This window comes from Haliotis rubra, unplaced genomic scaffold, assembly GCF_003918875.1.
Source record: "Haliotis rubra isolate DU_JTF1 unplaced genomic scaffold, ASM391887v1 Scf269, whole genome shotgun sequence".
In the NCBI taxonomy this organism is placed as follows: Eukaryota; Metazoa; Mollusca; class Gastropoda; order Lepetellida; family Haliotidae; genus Haliotis; species Haliotis rubra.
This window is the reverse complement of record NW_025766769.1, coordinates 951,932-968,202: the sequence shown is the minus strand read 5'-3', so window position 1 is coordinate 968,202 and position 16,271 is coordinate 951,932. Positions and strand designations below refer to the sequence as shown.

Genomic DNA, 16,271 nt, shown 5'->3' with positions numbered 1-16,271 from the left:
TGTCTGGTGAGAGACAATCGTGAGAGCCTGTACGATGGTAACCTTCTAGTGAGAGACAATCGTGAGAGACTGTACTAAGGTAACCTTCCAATGAGAGACAATCGTGAGAGCCTGTACTAAGGTAACCTTCCAATCGTGAGAGCTGTAGTGAGAGACAATCATGAGAGTCTGTACTATGGTAACCCTCCAGTGAGAGACAATCGTGAGAGCCTGTACTAAGGTAACCTTCCAGTGAGAGACAATCGTGAGAGTCTGTACTATGGTAACCGTCTGGTGAGAGACAATCGTGAGAGCCTGTACGATGGTAACCCTCTAGTGAGACAATCGTGAGACACTATCGTGAGAGCCTGTACTAAGGTAACCCTTCCAGTGAGAGACAATCGTGAGAGCCTGTACTATGGTAACCCCAGTCTAGTGACTAAACAATCGTGAGAGTCTGTACTCATGGTAACCTGTCCCAGTGAGAGACAATCGTGAGAGCCTGTACTATGGTAACCTTCCAGTGAGAGACAATCGTGAGAGTCTGTACTATGGTAACCCTCTAGTGAGAGACAATCGTGAGAGTCTGTACTATGGTAACCCTCTAGTGAGAGACCATCGTGAGAGCCTGTACTATGGTAACCCTCCAGTGAGAGACAATCGTGAGAGTCTGTACTATGGTAACCTTCCAGTGAGAGACAATCGTGAGAGTCTGTACTATGGTAACCTTCCAGTGAGAGACAATCGTGAGAGCCTGTACTATGGTAACCCTCTAGTGAGAGCCTGTAGACAATGAGAGACGTGAGAGTCTGTACTATGGTAACCCTCTAGTGAGAGACAATCGTGAGAGGCTGTACTATGGTAACCCTCTAGTGAGAGACAATCGTGAGAGTCTGTACTATGGTAACCCTCCAGTGAGAGACAATCGTGAGAGTCTGTACTATGGTAACCCTCTAGTGAGAGACAATCGTGAGAGTCTGTACTATGGTAACCTTCCAGTGAGAGACAATCGTGAGAGCCTGTACTATGGTAACCCTCTAGTGATAGACAATCGTGAGAGTCTGTACTATGGTAACCTTCTAGTGAGAGACAATCGTGAGAGTCTGTACTATGGTAACCCTCTAGTGAGAGACAATCGTGAGAGCCTGTACTATGGTAACCTCCAGTGAGAGACAATCGTGAGAGCCTGTACTATGGTAACCCTCTAGTGAGAGAGTCTGTAATGGTAACCTTCCAAATGAGAGTCTGTAGAGTCTGATGGTAACCGTCTTGTGATGAGACAATCGTGAGAGCCTGAGAGTCTGTACTAAGGTAACCCTCTAGTGAGAGACAATCGTGAGAGTCTGTACTATGGTAACCTTCTAGTGAGAGACAATCGTGAGAGTCTGTACTATGGTAACCCTCCAGTGAGAGACAATCGTGAGAGCCTGTACTATGGTAACCGTCCAGTGAGAGACAATCGTGAGAGTCTGTACTATGGTAACCCTCTAGTGAGAGACAATCGTGAGAGTCTGTACTATGGTAACCCTCTAGTGAGAGACAATCGTGAGAGCCTGTACTATGGTAACCCTCTAGTGAGAGACAATCGTGAGAGCCTGTACTATGGTAACCGTCTGGTGAGAGACAATCGTGAGAGCCTGTACTATGGTAACCTTCCAGTGAGAGACAATCGTGAGAGCCTGTACTATGGTAACCGTCTGGTGAGAGACAATCGTCATGAGAGCCTGTACTATGGTAACCCGTCTGTACTATGGTAACCGTCTTGAGAGACCATCGTGTGAGAGACAATCAGCGGAGAGTCTGTACTAGAGAGCCTGTACTATGGTAACCGTCTGGTGAGAGACAATCGTGAGAGTCTGTACTATGGTAACCGTCTGGTGAGAGACCATCGTGGGAGTCTGTACTATGGTAACCGTCTGGTGAGAGACCGTCGTGAGAGTCTGTACTATGGTTACCCACTAGTGAGAGACCATCGTGAGAGTCTGTACTATGGTACTCAACAGAAGTCCACTGAAGCAGGAACCTGTCACAGATATCATGCTTAATGTTTTCACTTGTCAGTTCCTGATGTTTTTGGACTTTCTTCCCTGATAAAAAACCGTGAGAAAAAGAAACGATTGGTAAGGAAGTAAACCTAAGTGCCATGATTCATCAGACAGCTTCATCCCTGAAGTTGATCTTCTGACAGCCCCTGATGGCCTCCTGACTGTCCCCTGAAGTTGATCTTCTGCCCCCCCTGACGGCCCCTGACTGACCCTGCCTCCTGACTGTCCACCGACGACCCCCTGACTGTCCCCTGACTGCCCCCGACTGTCCCCTGACTGACCCCCTGACTGTCCACCCCTGAATGCCCCCTGACTGTCCCCAACTGCCCCCTGACTGTCCACCGACTGGCCTCTGACTGTCCCTGATCCCCTGTCCCCCTGACTGTCCCCAATGACTGACTGTCCACTGACGGCTGTCCCCCAACAGCCCCCTGACTGTCCACCGGCTGACCCCTGACTGTCCCCAACCTGACTGTCCACCGGCTGCCCCCTGACTGACTCCCCCAACTGCCCCCTCCTGTCCACCGACGTCCCCTGACTATCCCCTGACTGTCTCCTGCACCATACTCATTGTGTGTTTGTCGTGACAGTCCAAGGAATGGGATAACTACAACCTGATACCTGACTGTCTCCGACTGTCTCCTGCACCATACACATTGTGTATTTGTCGTAACAGCCAAGGAATGGGATAACTACAACTGATACCTGACTGTCCCCCAACTGCCCCCCGACTGTCTCCTGCACCATACACATTGTGTATTTGTCGTAACAGCCAAGGAATGGGATAACTACAACCTGATACCTGACTGTGACCTGAACTGACTCATTACCACAGATACTGATCGTATCAACCACTGGTTTTACGTTCCCGGGCTGGTTCTCTACTGACGTAACTAGAACATTATTGACTAGAACCAATCAGGGATGATGTCATGTGACATGGGTCTAAAATACCCTTTGTTGAAATGCAACTATGGTTGATTATAGAAGTAGTAAAATGGTGGCAATAAAAACAATGTGTTTTGATGAATTGACTTAGAGCAAATCACAGAATGGAATCTCATCTCAGAAACTTATGTAATCTAGAATTGCGATACTGCAGAATTCCTTCAGGAATCTAGAATTGGAATACTGCAGACTTAACATATGTTATATTTTGGATTACACTTTCTTAGTAAAGTACAGTCTCTGCAGTCTAGTGCGTTTGGGGTTGAGTCCCATCTGGGAATTCAAACCCATACCCTCAGAGTCAGGCAACTATTTTTTGTGGAAGTCACAGTGGCTGACTGTGTGCTGGCGATTAGGTGCCTGACTCTGAGGGACAGGGTTCAAATCCTGGATGAGACTCAACCCAACAAAAGTACTGGAATCTGTACTTTACTACTTAGGAAGTGTAATCCCAAATATAACATATGTTACATTTGACCACTTTCTAAACTGCATTGTGTAATCATACTACAGACGTGCTTGAGGAATCTCAAGTTGTGATACTACAGACTTGCTTGAGGAATCTCAAGTTGTGATACTACAGACTTGCTTGAGGAATCTCAAGTTGTGATACTACAGACTTGCTTGAGGAATCTCAAGTTGTGATACTACAGACTTGCTTGAGGAATCTCAAGTTGTGATACTAGACTTGCTTGAGGAGGATCTCAAGTTGTGATACTACAGACTTGCTTGAGGAATCTCAAGTTGTGATACTACAGACTTGCTCTGAGGAATCTCAAGTTGTGATACTACAGACTTGCTTGAGGAATCTCAAGTTGTGATACTACAGACTTGCTTGAGGAATCTCAAGTTGTGATACTACAGACTTGCTTGAGGAATCTCAAGTTGTGATACTACAGACTTGCTTGAGGAATCTCAAGTTGTGATACTACAGACTTGCTTGAGGAATCTCAAGTTGTGATACTACAGACTTGCTTGAGGAATCTCAAGTTGTGATACTACAGACTTGCTTGAGGAATCTCAAGTTGTGATACTACAGACTTGCTTGAGGAATCTCAAGTTGTGATACTACAGACTTGCTTGAGGAATCTCAAGTTGTGATACTACAGACTTGCTTGAGGAATCTCAAGTTGTGATACTACAGACTTGCTTGAGGAATCTCAAGTTGTGATACTACAGACTTGCTTGAGGAATCTCAAGTTGTGATACTACAGACTTGCTTGAGGAATCTCAAGTTGTGATACTACAGACTTGCTTGAGGAATCTCAAGTTGTGATACTACAGACTTGCTTGAGGAATCTCAAGTTGTGATACTTGCTTGAGAGGAATCTCACAGACTTGCTTGAGGAATCTCAAGTTGTGATACTACAGACTTGCTTGAGGAATCTCAAGTTGTGATACTACAGACTTGCTTGAGGAATCTCAAGTTGTGATACTACAGACTTGCTTGAGGAATCTCTGCCAGACTTGTGATACTACAGACTTGCTTGAGGAATCTCAAGTTGTGATACTACAGACTTGCTTGATACTACAGACTTGCTTGAGGAATCTCAAGTTGTGATACTACAGACTTGCTTGAGGAATCTCAGTTGTGATACTGTGATACTACACTACAGACTTGCTTGAGGAATCTCAAGTTGTGATACTACAGACTTGCTTGAGGAATCTCAAGTTGTGATACTACAGACTTGCTTGAGGAATCTCAAGTTGTGATACTACAGACTTGCTTGAGGAATCTCAAGTTGTGATACTACGGACTTGCTTGAGGAATCTCAAGTTGTGATACTACAGACTTGCTCAGGGTAATGCTCCTCGTTCTGGGTATGTATGACAGATATCTACCAGGGCCTAGATTTTCGAAGCTCTTAACACTAAGATAGTCATAAGTTAATGTTAATGTATGGCACTTACGACTGACTATCTTAGCACTAAGAGAGCTTCGAAAATCTAGGCCAAGGGTGGCTTGGTAAGGGGAGATAACCATGACACCATCATTTGGTGAATGGTGTAGCTGGATCAAGTCTAACAATGTTAGAGGCACTGTAAAGGTAGCCTAGTGGGTAAAGCGTTTGCTCTGACCTGTGTTCGATTCCCCACATTTACAATAGGTGAAGCCCTTTTCCGGTGTCCCCCACTGTGATATTGCTGGAATATTGCTAAAAGTGGCTTAAAACCATACTGTGACACTCCCTCACTTACAATACATTCATATACATAATCTTGAGCTAAACTTAAGTACAGTAGAGGGTGACATAGATATACCAAATGTTACATCTGCCTTATGTTAACAGGATTTTATGAACATCAGCACTAAATGAGAAGAAATATGATGCAGCATTTTGCAACTACAGAATGGATTCATGTTTATCAAAACAAAATAGGAATAAAAAAGCAACATAATAAGATCTAGTCAAACATTTTGCTATAAACAATAAAGTTTTTAAAAAACAACAATAATATACCAAAACTATTGCTTGGCATACAAAAGAATAACTTTTGCTATGCAACACCTGAGATTTTTGTATATTTTGCAAAAATTCATCCCCACACTTGTGAAACTCTACTGGAAAACCTTGGTACCTATTTTATGTTTTGTCTGGGGATTTGTTCCATGTGTTACACCTGTCACTATCCTGTCAACCCACCTGTATGTTACCAGTTTATTATTTCAGTATATGTCGTCTGCTGGTGCATACACTGTAACATGTCAGGTGTACTGAGTTGATTAAAACAACACCACCTGTAAATCTTGCTAACCCATCACGCTGAACACTGATGAGATTTACAGCTCCCCCGGTTTTGGCCAGAATGAGTGGGTGTGCATGCATCACGGACCAGGAATGTGAACATCTGTACATTTACAAGGAATCACAGTCACATCACGTGAACATATTGTCTTTAAAACATGACGACAAAACATTCTGTATTGTTAATACACAAGTCTAATTTTGTACGTGGGAACATCACCTCCTGAAATGAGGTCAGGAAACATATTTACTGTAGTAAAGGAATAATGGCCATGTCACATCCTGCAGTGGCGGAGACAGGAACAATACATATCCCTAAGATCCGCGGCCGCCACTGACGCACATCATCAACTCACTGTCCACAATGTCAGTTATTTTCCATAAACACACTGACCATGGGAATACCTGTACATGTTATGGTTATTATAATTATCAATATACATGTATACCATGATGACAGCCCAGTACAACACAGAGGTCCCCAGACACAGTGGTCCCCAGTACAATACACAGACAGTGGTCCCCAGTACAATACACAGACAGTGGTCCCCAGTACAATACACAGACAGTGGTCCCCAGACAAAGTGGTCCCCTGACAAAGTGGTCCCCAGACACAGTGGTTTCTCCAGTACAACACAGAGACAGACCCCAGACACAGAGGTCTCAGACACAGTGGTCTCCCTGACAAAGTGGTCCCCTGACATAGTGGTCCCCAGACACAGTGGTCCCCACAGACAGAGAGGTCCCCAGACACAGTGGTCCCCAGACACAGCGGTCCCCAGACACAGAGGTCCCCAGACACAGTGGTCCTCAGACACAGTGGTCTCCTAGGAGGTCCCCAGACACAGTGGTCCCCAGACACAGGGTCCCAGACACAGAGGTCCCCAGACACAGTGGTCCCCAGACACAGTGGTCCCCCAGTACAGTGGTCTCCCAGACAGTGGTCCCAAAACACAGAGGTCCCCAGACACAGTGGTCCCCAGACACAGAGGTCCCCAGACACAGTGGTCTCCAGACACAGAGGTCCCCAGACACAGAGGTCCCCAGACACAGAGGTCCCCAGACACAGTGGTCCCCAGACACAGAGGTCCCCAGACACAGAGGTCCCCAGACACAGTGGTCCCCAGACACAGTGGTCCCCAGACACAGAGGTCCCCAGACACAGTGGTCCCCAGACACAGAGGTCCCCAGACACAGTGGTCCCCAGACACAGAGGTCCCCAGACACAGAGGTCCCCAGACACAGAGGTCCCCAGACACAGTGGTCCCCAGTCATAGAGGAATTATTTGCCAATTCCCCATTATATTTCCAGCACCCTGTGCTCGTCCCCTTGCACCAAGGATATTAGCTTCAAGTATTAAGTAACTAATACGAGGGTGTATCAGTATAAACACTCTCCACACAATTGTCCCTACTGGTTGCATGACATGAGTGTTCAGACTATCGCCCCAGACTAAACGTTCTACAGTACAACCACGTCAGTGTTCAGACTATCGCCCCAGACTAAACGCGTTCTACAGTACAACCACATCAGTGTTCAGACTATCAGCCCCCAGACTAAGCGTTCTACAGTACAACCACATCAGTGTTCAGACTATCGCCCCCCAGACTAAACGCTCCCCAGACTAAGACGTTCTACAGTACAACCACGCCAGTGTTCAGACTATCGCCCCAGACTAAGCGTTCTACAGTACAGCCACCTATCAAACGTCTCCAATTGACTAAACGATTACAACCACGTAAGTTCAGAGCCACCTACACCAATTGATGGATTACTGTAAGTTCAGACCATCCCTTGTAACAAGTAACTGTAATAATTACTATAAATACCCCAGTGATATCCCCTCAATATGAAACATCAAAGTGACGGCTGCGACTCATTCAGATCCGACAATACAGGTCTTTATGACAATGACATCAATGGAGCTTCCTTCCCAGCCTGATTCATCTGCCTCAAGTAGCCGCGAGTTCTGTGATCCGACAGGGATATGGCAATTTGTGGGAAACAGTCACCATAAATCAGCCAATCAAACGTATCAATAGTCACACACCTACAGTGACAACACTACCCGATACCTGTACGAACATATCTGATACACTGGGTAACAGTCACAGAGACCAGGCTCCTGCACCAGCAGCAGTGACGGATGCTAGTGGTGTTAGCTGCTTGTGCTCAGTCTTCAAGGACATAACACCAAAACCATACTCCCTACACATCATCTGGGAATAATGTTTGTTTTGTTTTTTTCACTTTATTTCTTTTTTGCTTGGTACAGTTATCATTCATTCATTCATTCATTCACAGCACTATTCATTATACACAGCACTATTCATTCATACACAGCACTATTCATTATACACAGCACTATTCATTCATACACAGCACTATTCATTATACACAGCACTATTCATTCATACACAGCACTATTCATTATACACAGCACTATTCATTCATACACAGCACTATTCATTCATACACAGCACTATTCATTATACACAGCACTATTCATTATACACAGCACTATTCATTCATACACAGCACTATTCATTATACACAGCACTATTCATTCATACACAGCACTATTCATTATACACAGCACTATTCATTCATTATTCACACAGCACTATTCATTCATACACAGCACTATTCATTATATTATACAGCACTATTCATTCATACACAGCACTATTCATTATACACATATTCATTATACACAGCACTATTCATTCATACACAGCACTATTCATTATACACAGCACTATTCATTATACACAGCACTATTCATTCATACACAGCACTATTCATTATACACAGCACTATTCATTCATACACAGCACTATTCATTATTCATACACAGCACTATTCATTTATACACAGCACTATTCATTCATACACAGCACTATTCATTTCATACACAGCACTATTCATTATACACAGCACTATTCATTCATACACAGCACTATTCATTCATACACAGCACTATTCATTCATACACAGCACTATTCATTATACACAGCACTATTCATTCATACACAGCACTATTCATTATATTACACAGCACTATTCATTCTACACAGCACTATTCACACAGCACTATTCATTCATACACAGCACTATTCATTATACACAGCACTATTCATTATACACAGCACTATTCATTCATACACAGCACTATTCATTATACACAGCACTATTCATTATACACAGCACTATTCATTCATACACAGCACTATTCATTCATACACAGCACTATTCATTATACACAGCACTATTCATTATACACTGCACTATTCATTATACACGGCACTATTCATTATACACAGCACTATTCATTATACACAGCACTATTCATTCATACACAGCACTATTCATTATACACAGCACTATTCATTCATACACAGCACTATTCATTCATACACAGCACTATTCATTATACACAGCACTATTCATTATACACAGCACTATTCATTATACACAGCACTATTCATTCATACACAGCACTATTCATTCATACACAGCACTATTCATTATACACAGCACTATTCATTATACACAGCACTATTCATTCATACACAGCACTATTCATTATACACAGCACTATTCATTCATACACAGCACTATTCATTCATACACAGCACAATGAAAACACACATGACAAGTGAGATCGGATAGGTTATGTACATAGGTTGTGAATAATAATGATATCTGCAGCCATTGTGCTCAAACAATGTAACATAACTCCTGATTCTTATATAGTTCTATAGTTACTCTGTCATGATGTTACTAATGACATAATCGGGTGTTTTTTTAGTTTTTTAGTTGTATATATATTTGATATGTTTCACTATGGTAACACAAAAACTGTTCAGGACCGGAGACTGACAAGGCTGTAGGTGTGTGTGTGCTGGGAGTAGCAGCGAAATTAACAGGATATCGTGGAACCGAACCATTGTTACAGCCCCTGAAGGACCCCCCACCCACTGCATGTTTCAAAACATACACAGAATACTTCACCCGATATATCTATGTTTTACCAATATACTGTAGATTATACCTTACCACAATATTAGATGGAAGCTTATCCTACCTGACTATTTTATGTGAAAAAAACCCAGACTTGCGTCTCTAAAATAACAGAATCATAATTATAAAATATTTTCTCATGGCAATGAGATATCGTTATATGCCATCCATAAACTGCTGTAAAATCACTAGGAAAAGGAGTGACCATGAAATAAAGGATTCATAAAAAAAAGGATGTTCCTGGTGTAGATAGACAAAAGTCTGGAATGTATGGAAAAGAACATGATCCACTGCCTCGTATCATCACCATACCTCATCTTATGATTCCTCTTTTAAAGCAGCAAGACTCCAAAATTGAGACTTGTCAATGACTTCTTACTTCTGCCGAGCACAAGTGAGAATTCAGTGATGTATTCACTGACTAGTACATAGAGTGCTACTACTAGTAGCATTAGAGTGATACATTCTGTACCTGTTCTCAATTCTTCTTTTTTGTTATTATCTCACAGCAATAAAGAAGTTGTTCATCCATATATTGTTATCCTTCCTTACTGCTCCAACTTCTAAATGCCTCTCAAAGAAGTTAAATTGGGAATGAAAAACTGACAGAAAATAGAAACATAGTAACTATCTTGTCACAAGCAGGACTACCTAGACTCTGTGGACCAGTGAAATACGGTTGCCACAAGTCCTCTGGACTAGTCTGTAACCACAACTCTCTGAGCTGCTAGTTCCGACTGACACCGCAGTCCTGGAGATGGAGCATCTCGCCATCATCAACCAGGCGCCAACCAGGGAGAATGGTACACCTACCTTTTGTCAGAAGTCCTTGCAGAGCTTTGGCACTTGCATAGCGGCAGTCGGACCGGGAATCGGAAACTAGGAATGTTTTGACTGTTGTAACCTCGGGGGTAATATCGCTGGTACATGCGATAACCATTCTGAGAAGGCTGAAGTGAACGATTCCTCTGTCCAAGGTGGCCACCATGTTGGTCAACCTGTTGCGGATGGTAGTTGCTTGGGTAACCAGCAGTTTCAGACTGCATGACAACAGGCGGGGTTGCAGGCTGGGTATTCTGCTGTAGATGTTGCTGCTGCTGCTGCGGTTGTTGTTGTTGTTGTTGCTGTTGCCACTGGCACGGCTGATTTGGCCACTGATATGCCCGGTCATACATAATTCTATGTGAATTCAAACACGGCTTTATTGTTTTAGTCTCAAAAAAACTGAAAACCATTCTCAGAATAAATCCTCAAAGATGTTCCATGTATGTCCTTGATTGTGAAGGGTGAAGCTTTCCACAGAACCTGGACACAGGGAGGAGACAGCAGGTGAGGGGTGAGTGTACAATGTGGGTAAAGTCCTACTGTCTACAGCTTCCTGAACATACGGAATCAAAGACCATACAACAACGTGGCCCTGCAGTCACACCATCCAATGTCAGGCAGGCAACGACTAGCCAATAGCAACACATCTTCACATCAGGGATGAAGCTCACTTCAAATCTGACATCCACCAGCCAATCAGTGACAGCTGAATTGTAAAACATACTGTTCTTGAGTGAAGTTGTGCAAGGTACACAGGCCCACAATCACCTAGATGGTCATTTAACACTCATAATTACAGCCTCAACAAACAGATTAACACTTAGCATCATTGTCACCACTTGAGCAGAAACAACAATCACATCATCCTCCTTAATATTGTACTTAAACATCTTTGTTAAGGGCTGTGTACACGTCTTGATGTCGGCCATGTGGGCTAGTGAAGAGGGTAGGGACACACAATGGCCTGATTTACATACAATAGCTCGGATCATCTGACACCCTGATGGGTGTGGACAGGTATTAGTAGCCTACAACTCGACACAGTGTTGGATCTGCCGTTGTTAGTGTTGAAAGTTGATGGACAAATGTTTGGTCAAATATACTAATAGGCTTAATGTGTTAGCCTTGAATGTGACCCTCAATGATCGGGGTGGATTGTTTTCACATTAGCGTTACTCTGCACACATGTGGATGTGTTTTCTCCTACTAAGCACGCTTCTGCGATATCCACAACCGGAAGAGATTGTCAGCATTTGGGCTTCTTCAGATCTTTATTACCATAATTTTCATCAAGGTAGTTTTTATGTGCCTGAATTTTATGAATATTTGTTGAGAGTATTTTATTTCAGTACTTTAAACAGGGTACTTAGACATGACTATCTTTATACGAACTATCTCTCTCAACTTTGTCAAAACCTGAATTTTGTAATTATTTTAATGATGACGATGAAATGAAAGGGATTCAACACACATAATCACTTACAAGACACTATGTTTGTTTTTTTAATTAAACTATTAGCATTTCCTCTGAAATCAATAAATTGTATTTCAAAGCATTATAAACACAAAACACAGAGATTTTAATATGACTACAACAGATTTCTGATCTTCCCTTTTGGTAGGCAGTATCTGGACAGGCTCAGTATCTTGTAGTAAAACAGAAAGTAAACAATATTTTCAATGACATAAATATTTACAAAACAAATCCACTGTATATTGACGACACTTTTTAAAATGTTATGAGTAGCTATCAACACTACCAATCCCAGCTAGGAAACATTCACCTCAAACCTGCCTCCCAGGAGTGGTGTTTATACAGGGTTTGAGAAACAGCTGATTGTTGTAGATATACACAGCTGATCACCAGGTAACACACACCAGCTGATGAGTCAAATTGCAGCACTACAATTAAGTCATTAATTACACTCAATGAGCCAGCAATAAAGCAGGTATCTTGTCAAGAGAGCAATCATCAAATGGCTCTTGGTGTGATGGGTGGAGAAGAGCCCTTGTTGATCAATCTTACAGCCCTCTGGTCTCACATGTCTGATGTTTCCAGGGATTATATTACAGCCAAACCATTTGATTGTGTTTTACAAATGAGCCCATAATATTTTTGCAAAGAAAAAAATGTAAAATGTTGTAAAAAATACTAGTTAAAAAAAAAGTTAAACATTTGTTGGCTAGAAAAACAAAAAATACCCCTCATAAATTTCATTTACACAATATCTTTCTTTGTACCTATATCACTTCTATTGAATAACAGCACCAATATCACATGTATATGTACGGATACCACTTCTGTTGAATAACAGCCCATTATCACACGTATATGTACCGATACCACTTCTATTGAATAACAGCCCATTATCACATGTATATGTACCGATACCACTTCTGTTGAATAACAGCCCATTATCACATGTATATGTACTGATACCACTTCTATTGAATAACAGCCCCAATATCACATGTATATGTACTGATACCACTTCTATTGAATAACAGCACCATTATCAAACGTATATGTACTGATACCACTTCTATTGAATAACAGCCCATTATCACATGTATATGTACTGATACCACTTCTATTGAATAACAGCACCATTATCACACGTATATGTACTGATACCACTTCTATTGAATAACAGCCCATTATCACATGTATATGTACCGATACCACTTCTATTGAATAACAGCCCATTATCACATGTATATGTACCGATACCACTTCTATTGAATAACAGCACCATTATCACATGTATATGTACCGATACCACTTCTATTGAATAACAGCCTGTTATCACATGTATATGTACCTATATCGCTTCTGTTGAATAACAGCACCATTATCACATGTATATGTACCGATACAGCTTCTATGGAATAACAGAACCATTATCACACGTATATGTACTGATACCACTTCTGTTGAATAACAGCACCATTATCACATGTATATGTACCGATACAGCTTCTATGGAATAACAGCACCATTATCACATGTATATGTACCGATACAGCTTCTATGGAATAACAGCACCATTATCACATGTATATGTACCGATACAGCTTCTATGGAATAACAGCACCATTATCACATGTATATGTACCTACAGGGCTTCTATGGAATAACAGCACCATTGTCACATGTATATGTACCTAGACTGCTTCTATTGAATAACAGAACCATTATCACATGTATATGTACCGATACAGCTTCTATGGAATAACAGAACCATTATCACATGTATATGTACCTACAGGGCTTCTATGGAATATGAGCACCATTATCACATGTATAAGTACCTATACTGCTTCTATTGAATAACAGAACCATTATCACATGTATGTACCTATACTGCTTTTATGGAATAACAGAACCATTATCACAATTGTATATGTACTTACAAAGTTTCTACTGGATGACAGCACCCATATTACAACAGCGCTTCTATCAATAACAGCACCCTACATCACATGTACTTACAGGGTTTCTATATGAGAACAATACCCCTTTCAACTCTGTACAACACTGCTTCCAGTAGATTCCAACCATTGTACACTTTGTTCACACCAAGGATATCTCATGTGTCACACTATAAGGCTGACAAGCTCACAACTTCAGTTATTTAAAAACAAGTTTTCAGCTGCTGAAACAGCTTTACCAGACATATGTAAGCAAGATGAGATCAGCTTTGCAAAAACAGCTATACATACTATTTAGAGACACAGATATACACAAAGTATAAACCAGACCGTGAGATACAGACACAGATATACACAAAGTATAAACCGGACCTAGGGTACAGACACAGATATACACAAAGTATAAACCGGACCGTGAGATACAGACACAGATATACACAAAGTATAAACCGGACTGTGAGATACAGTCACAGATATACACAAAGTATAAACCGGACCGTGAGATACAGACACAGATATACACAAAGTATAAACCGGACTGTGAGATACAGTCACAGATATACACAAAGTATAAACCAGACCGTGAGATACAGTCACAGATATACACAAAGTATAAACCGGACCGTGAGATACAGTCACAGATATACACAAAGTATAAACCGGACCGAGATACAGACACAGATACACAAAGTACAGACTGTGAGATACAGTACACAAAGTATAAACCAGACCGTGAGATACAGTCACAGATATACACAAAGTATAAACCGGACCGTGAGATACAGTCACAGATATACACAAAGTATAAACCAGACCGTGAGATACAGTCACAGATATACACAAAGTATAAACCGGACCGTGAGATACAGTCACAGATATACACAAAGTATAAACCAGACCGTGAGATACAGTCACAGATATACACAAAGTATAAACCGGACCGTGAGATACAGTCACAGATATACACAAAGTATAAACTGGACCGTGAGATACAGACACAGATATACACAAAGTATAAACCAGACCGTGAGATACAGTCACAGATATACACAAAGTATAAACCGGACCGTCAGATACAGACACAGATATACACAAAGTATAAACTGGACCGTGAGATACAGACACAGATATACACAAAGTATAAACTGGACCGTGAGATACAGTCACAGATATACACAAAGTATAAACCGGACTGTGAGATACAGTCACAGATATACACAAAGTATAAACTGGACCGTGAGATACAGTCACAGATATACACAAAGTATAAACCGGACTGTGAGATACAGTCACAGATATACACAAAGTATAAACCGGACCGTGAGATACAGACACAGATATACACAAAGTATAAACCAGACCGTGAGATACAGTCACAGATATACACAAAGTATAAACCGGACCGTGAGATACAGTCACAGATATACACAAAGTATAAACCGGACCGTGAGATACAGTCACAGATATACACAAAGTATAAACCAGACCGTGAGATACAGACACAGATATACACAAAGTATAAAGAGTGAGAGAGTTACTTACACGAATCCTCCATAAGCCACTTCATGTCTAGCAGTGACAGAGAACAAGGTCAGTGAAGATGTCACAAGTGCAGAGGAAATGAGACACAAGTTGTTCCGAAGCACATGACGTGCAGACAATACACATTAGGTAAGCACCCCCTGATCTCATACACTCATTCATTTTGTGATCTCTCTGAAGATTTTAATCGCTAAAATGACCAACTGCACATCTTTTAGGCGATATGTACAGTTGTCCCATACTTGGGACAGAGACCTACACTAAAGGCTATGTTCACACCAGTCTGGTTCAGTGAGTGTGTGAGTGAGTGAGTGAGTATGGTTCTACACCCCTTTCTTGCAATATTCTGGCATTATCACAACAGGCAACACCACAAATAGTCTTTTCCCATTGTACCATGTGGGGAATTGAACCCAGGTCTTTGGCATGACGAGTGACAGCTTCAACCACTCGGCTACAACAGCTCCCTGAGAGAACCCTTGCAGCTAAGGTTATCAATGTCAAGAAAAAGTGACATCACTGAGTCCTATGGTGAATGGCTTACAGACAACTATATGACAGTGTCTTGTATTTGATAATGAAGACTGGACCAGACAATCCAGTGATTGATACTAAAAATATTGCTCCATGATGTGGGGGTATGATGACACACTAAATATTAGGGGTGACTATTGGGGGGGAACAACTATTGGATCACTCCATGATGTGGGGGTATGATGACACACTAAA

The 16,271-nt window shown here is 41.7% G+C and overlaps 1 protein-coding gene across 3 annotated transcripts in view; it reads right to left on the bottom strand.

Annotated features, from left to right (window-relative positions):
* The window catches only part of LOC124280513 (hepatocyte nuclear factor 4-gamma-like), a 94,490-nt gene that overhangs the window by 40,105 nt on the left and 38,114 nt on the right, over positions 1-16,271 (bottom strand). Inside the window, exon 1 of one of the 3 annotated variants that reach the window (XM_046716462.1) lies at positions 10,557-11,105. The exons of 1 other annotated variant lie outside the window; for it this stretch is intronic. In XM_046716462.1, the coding sequence (XP_046572418.1) occupies positions 10,557-10,914 (358 nt within the window). In that variant the 5' untranslated portion in view covers positions 10,915-11,105. Of the gene's footprint in view, positions 1-10,556; positions 11,106-16,271 lie in introns of those variants that run through there. One more of the 3 variants, XM_046716463.1, reaches the window with a different exon arrangement.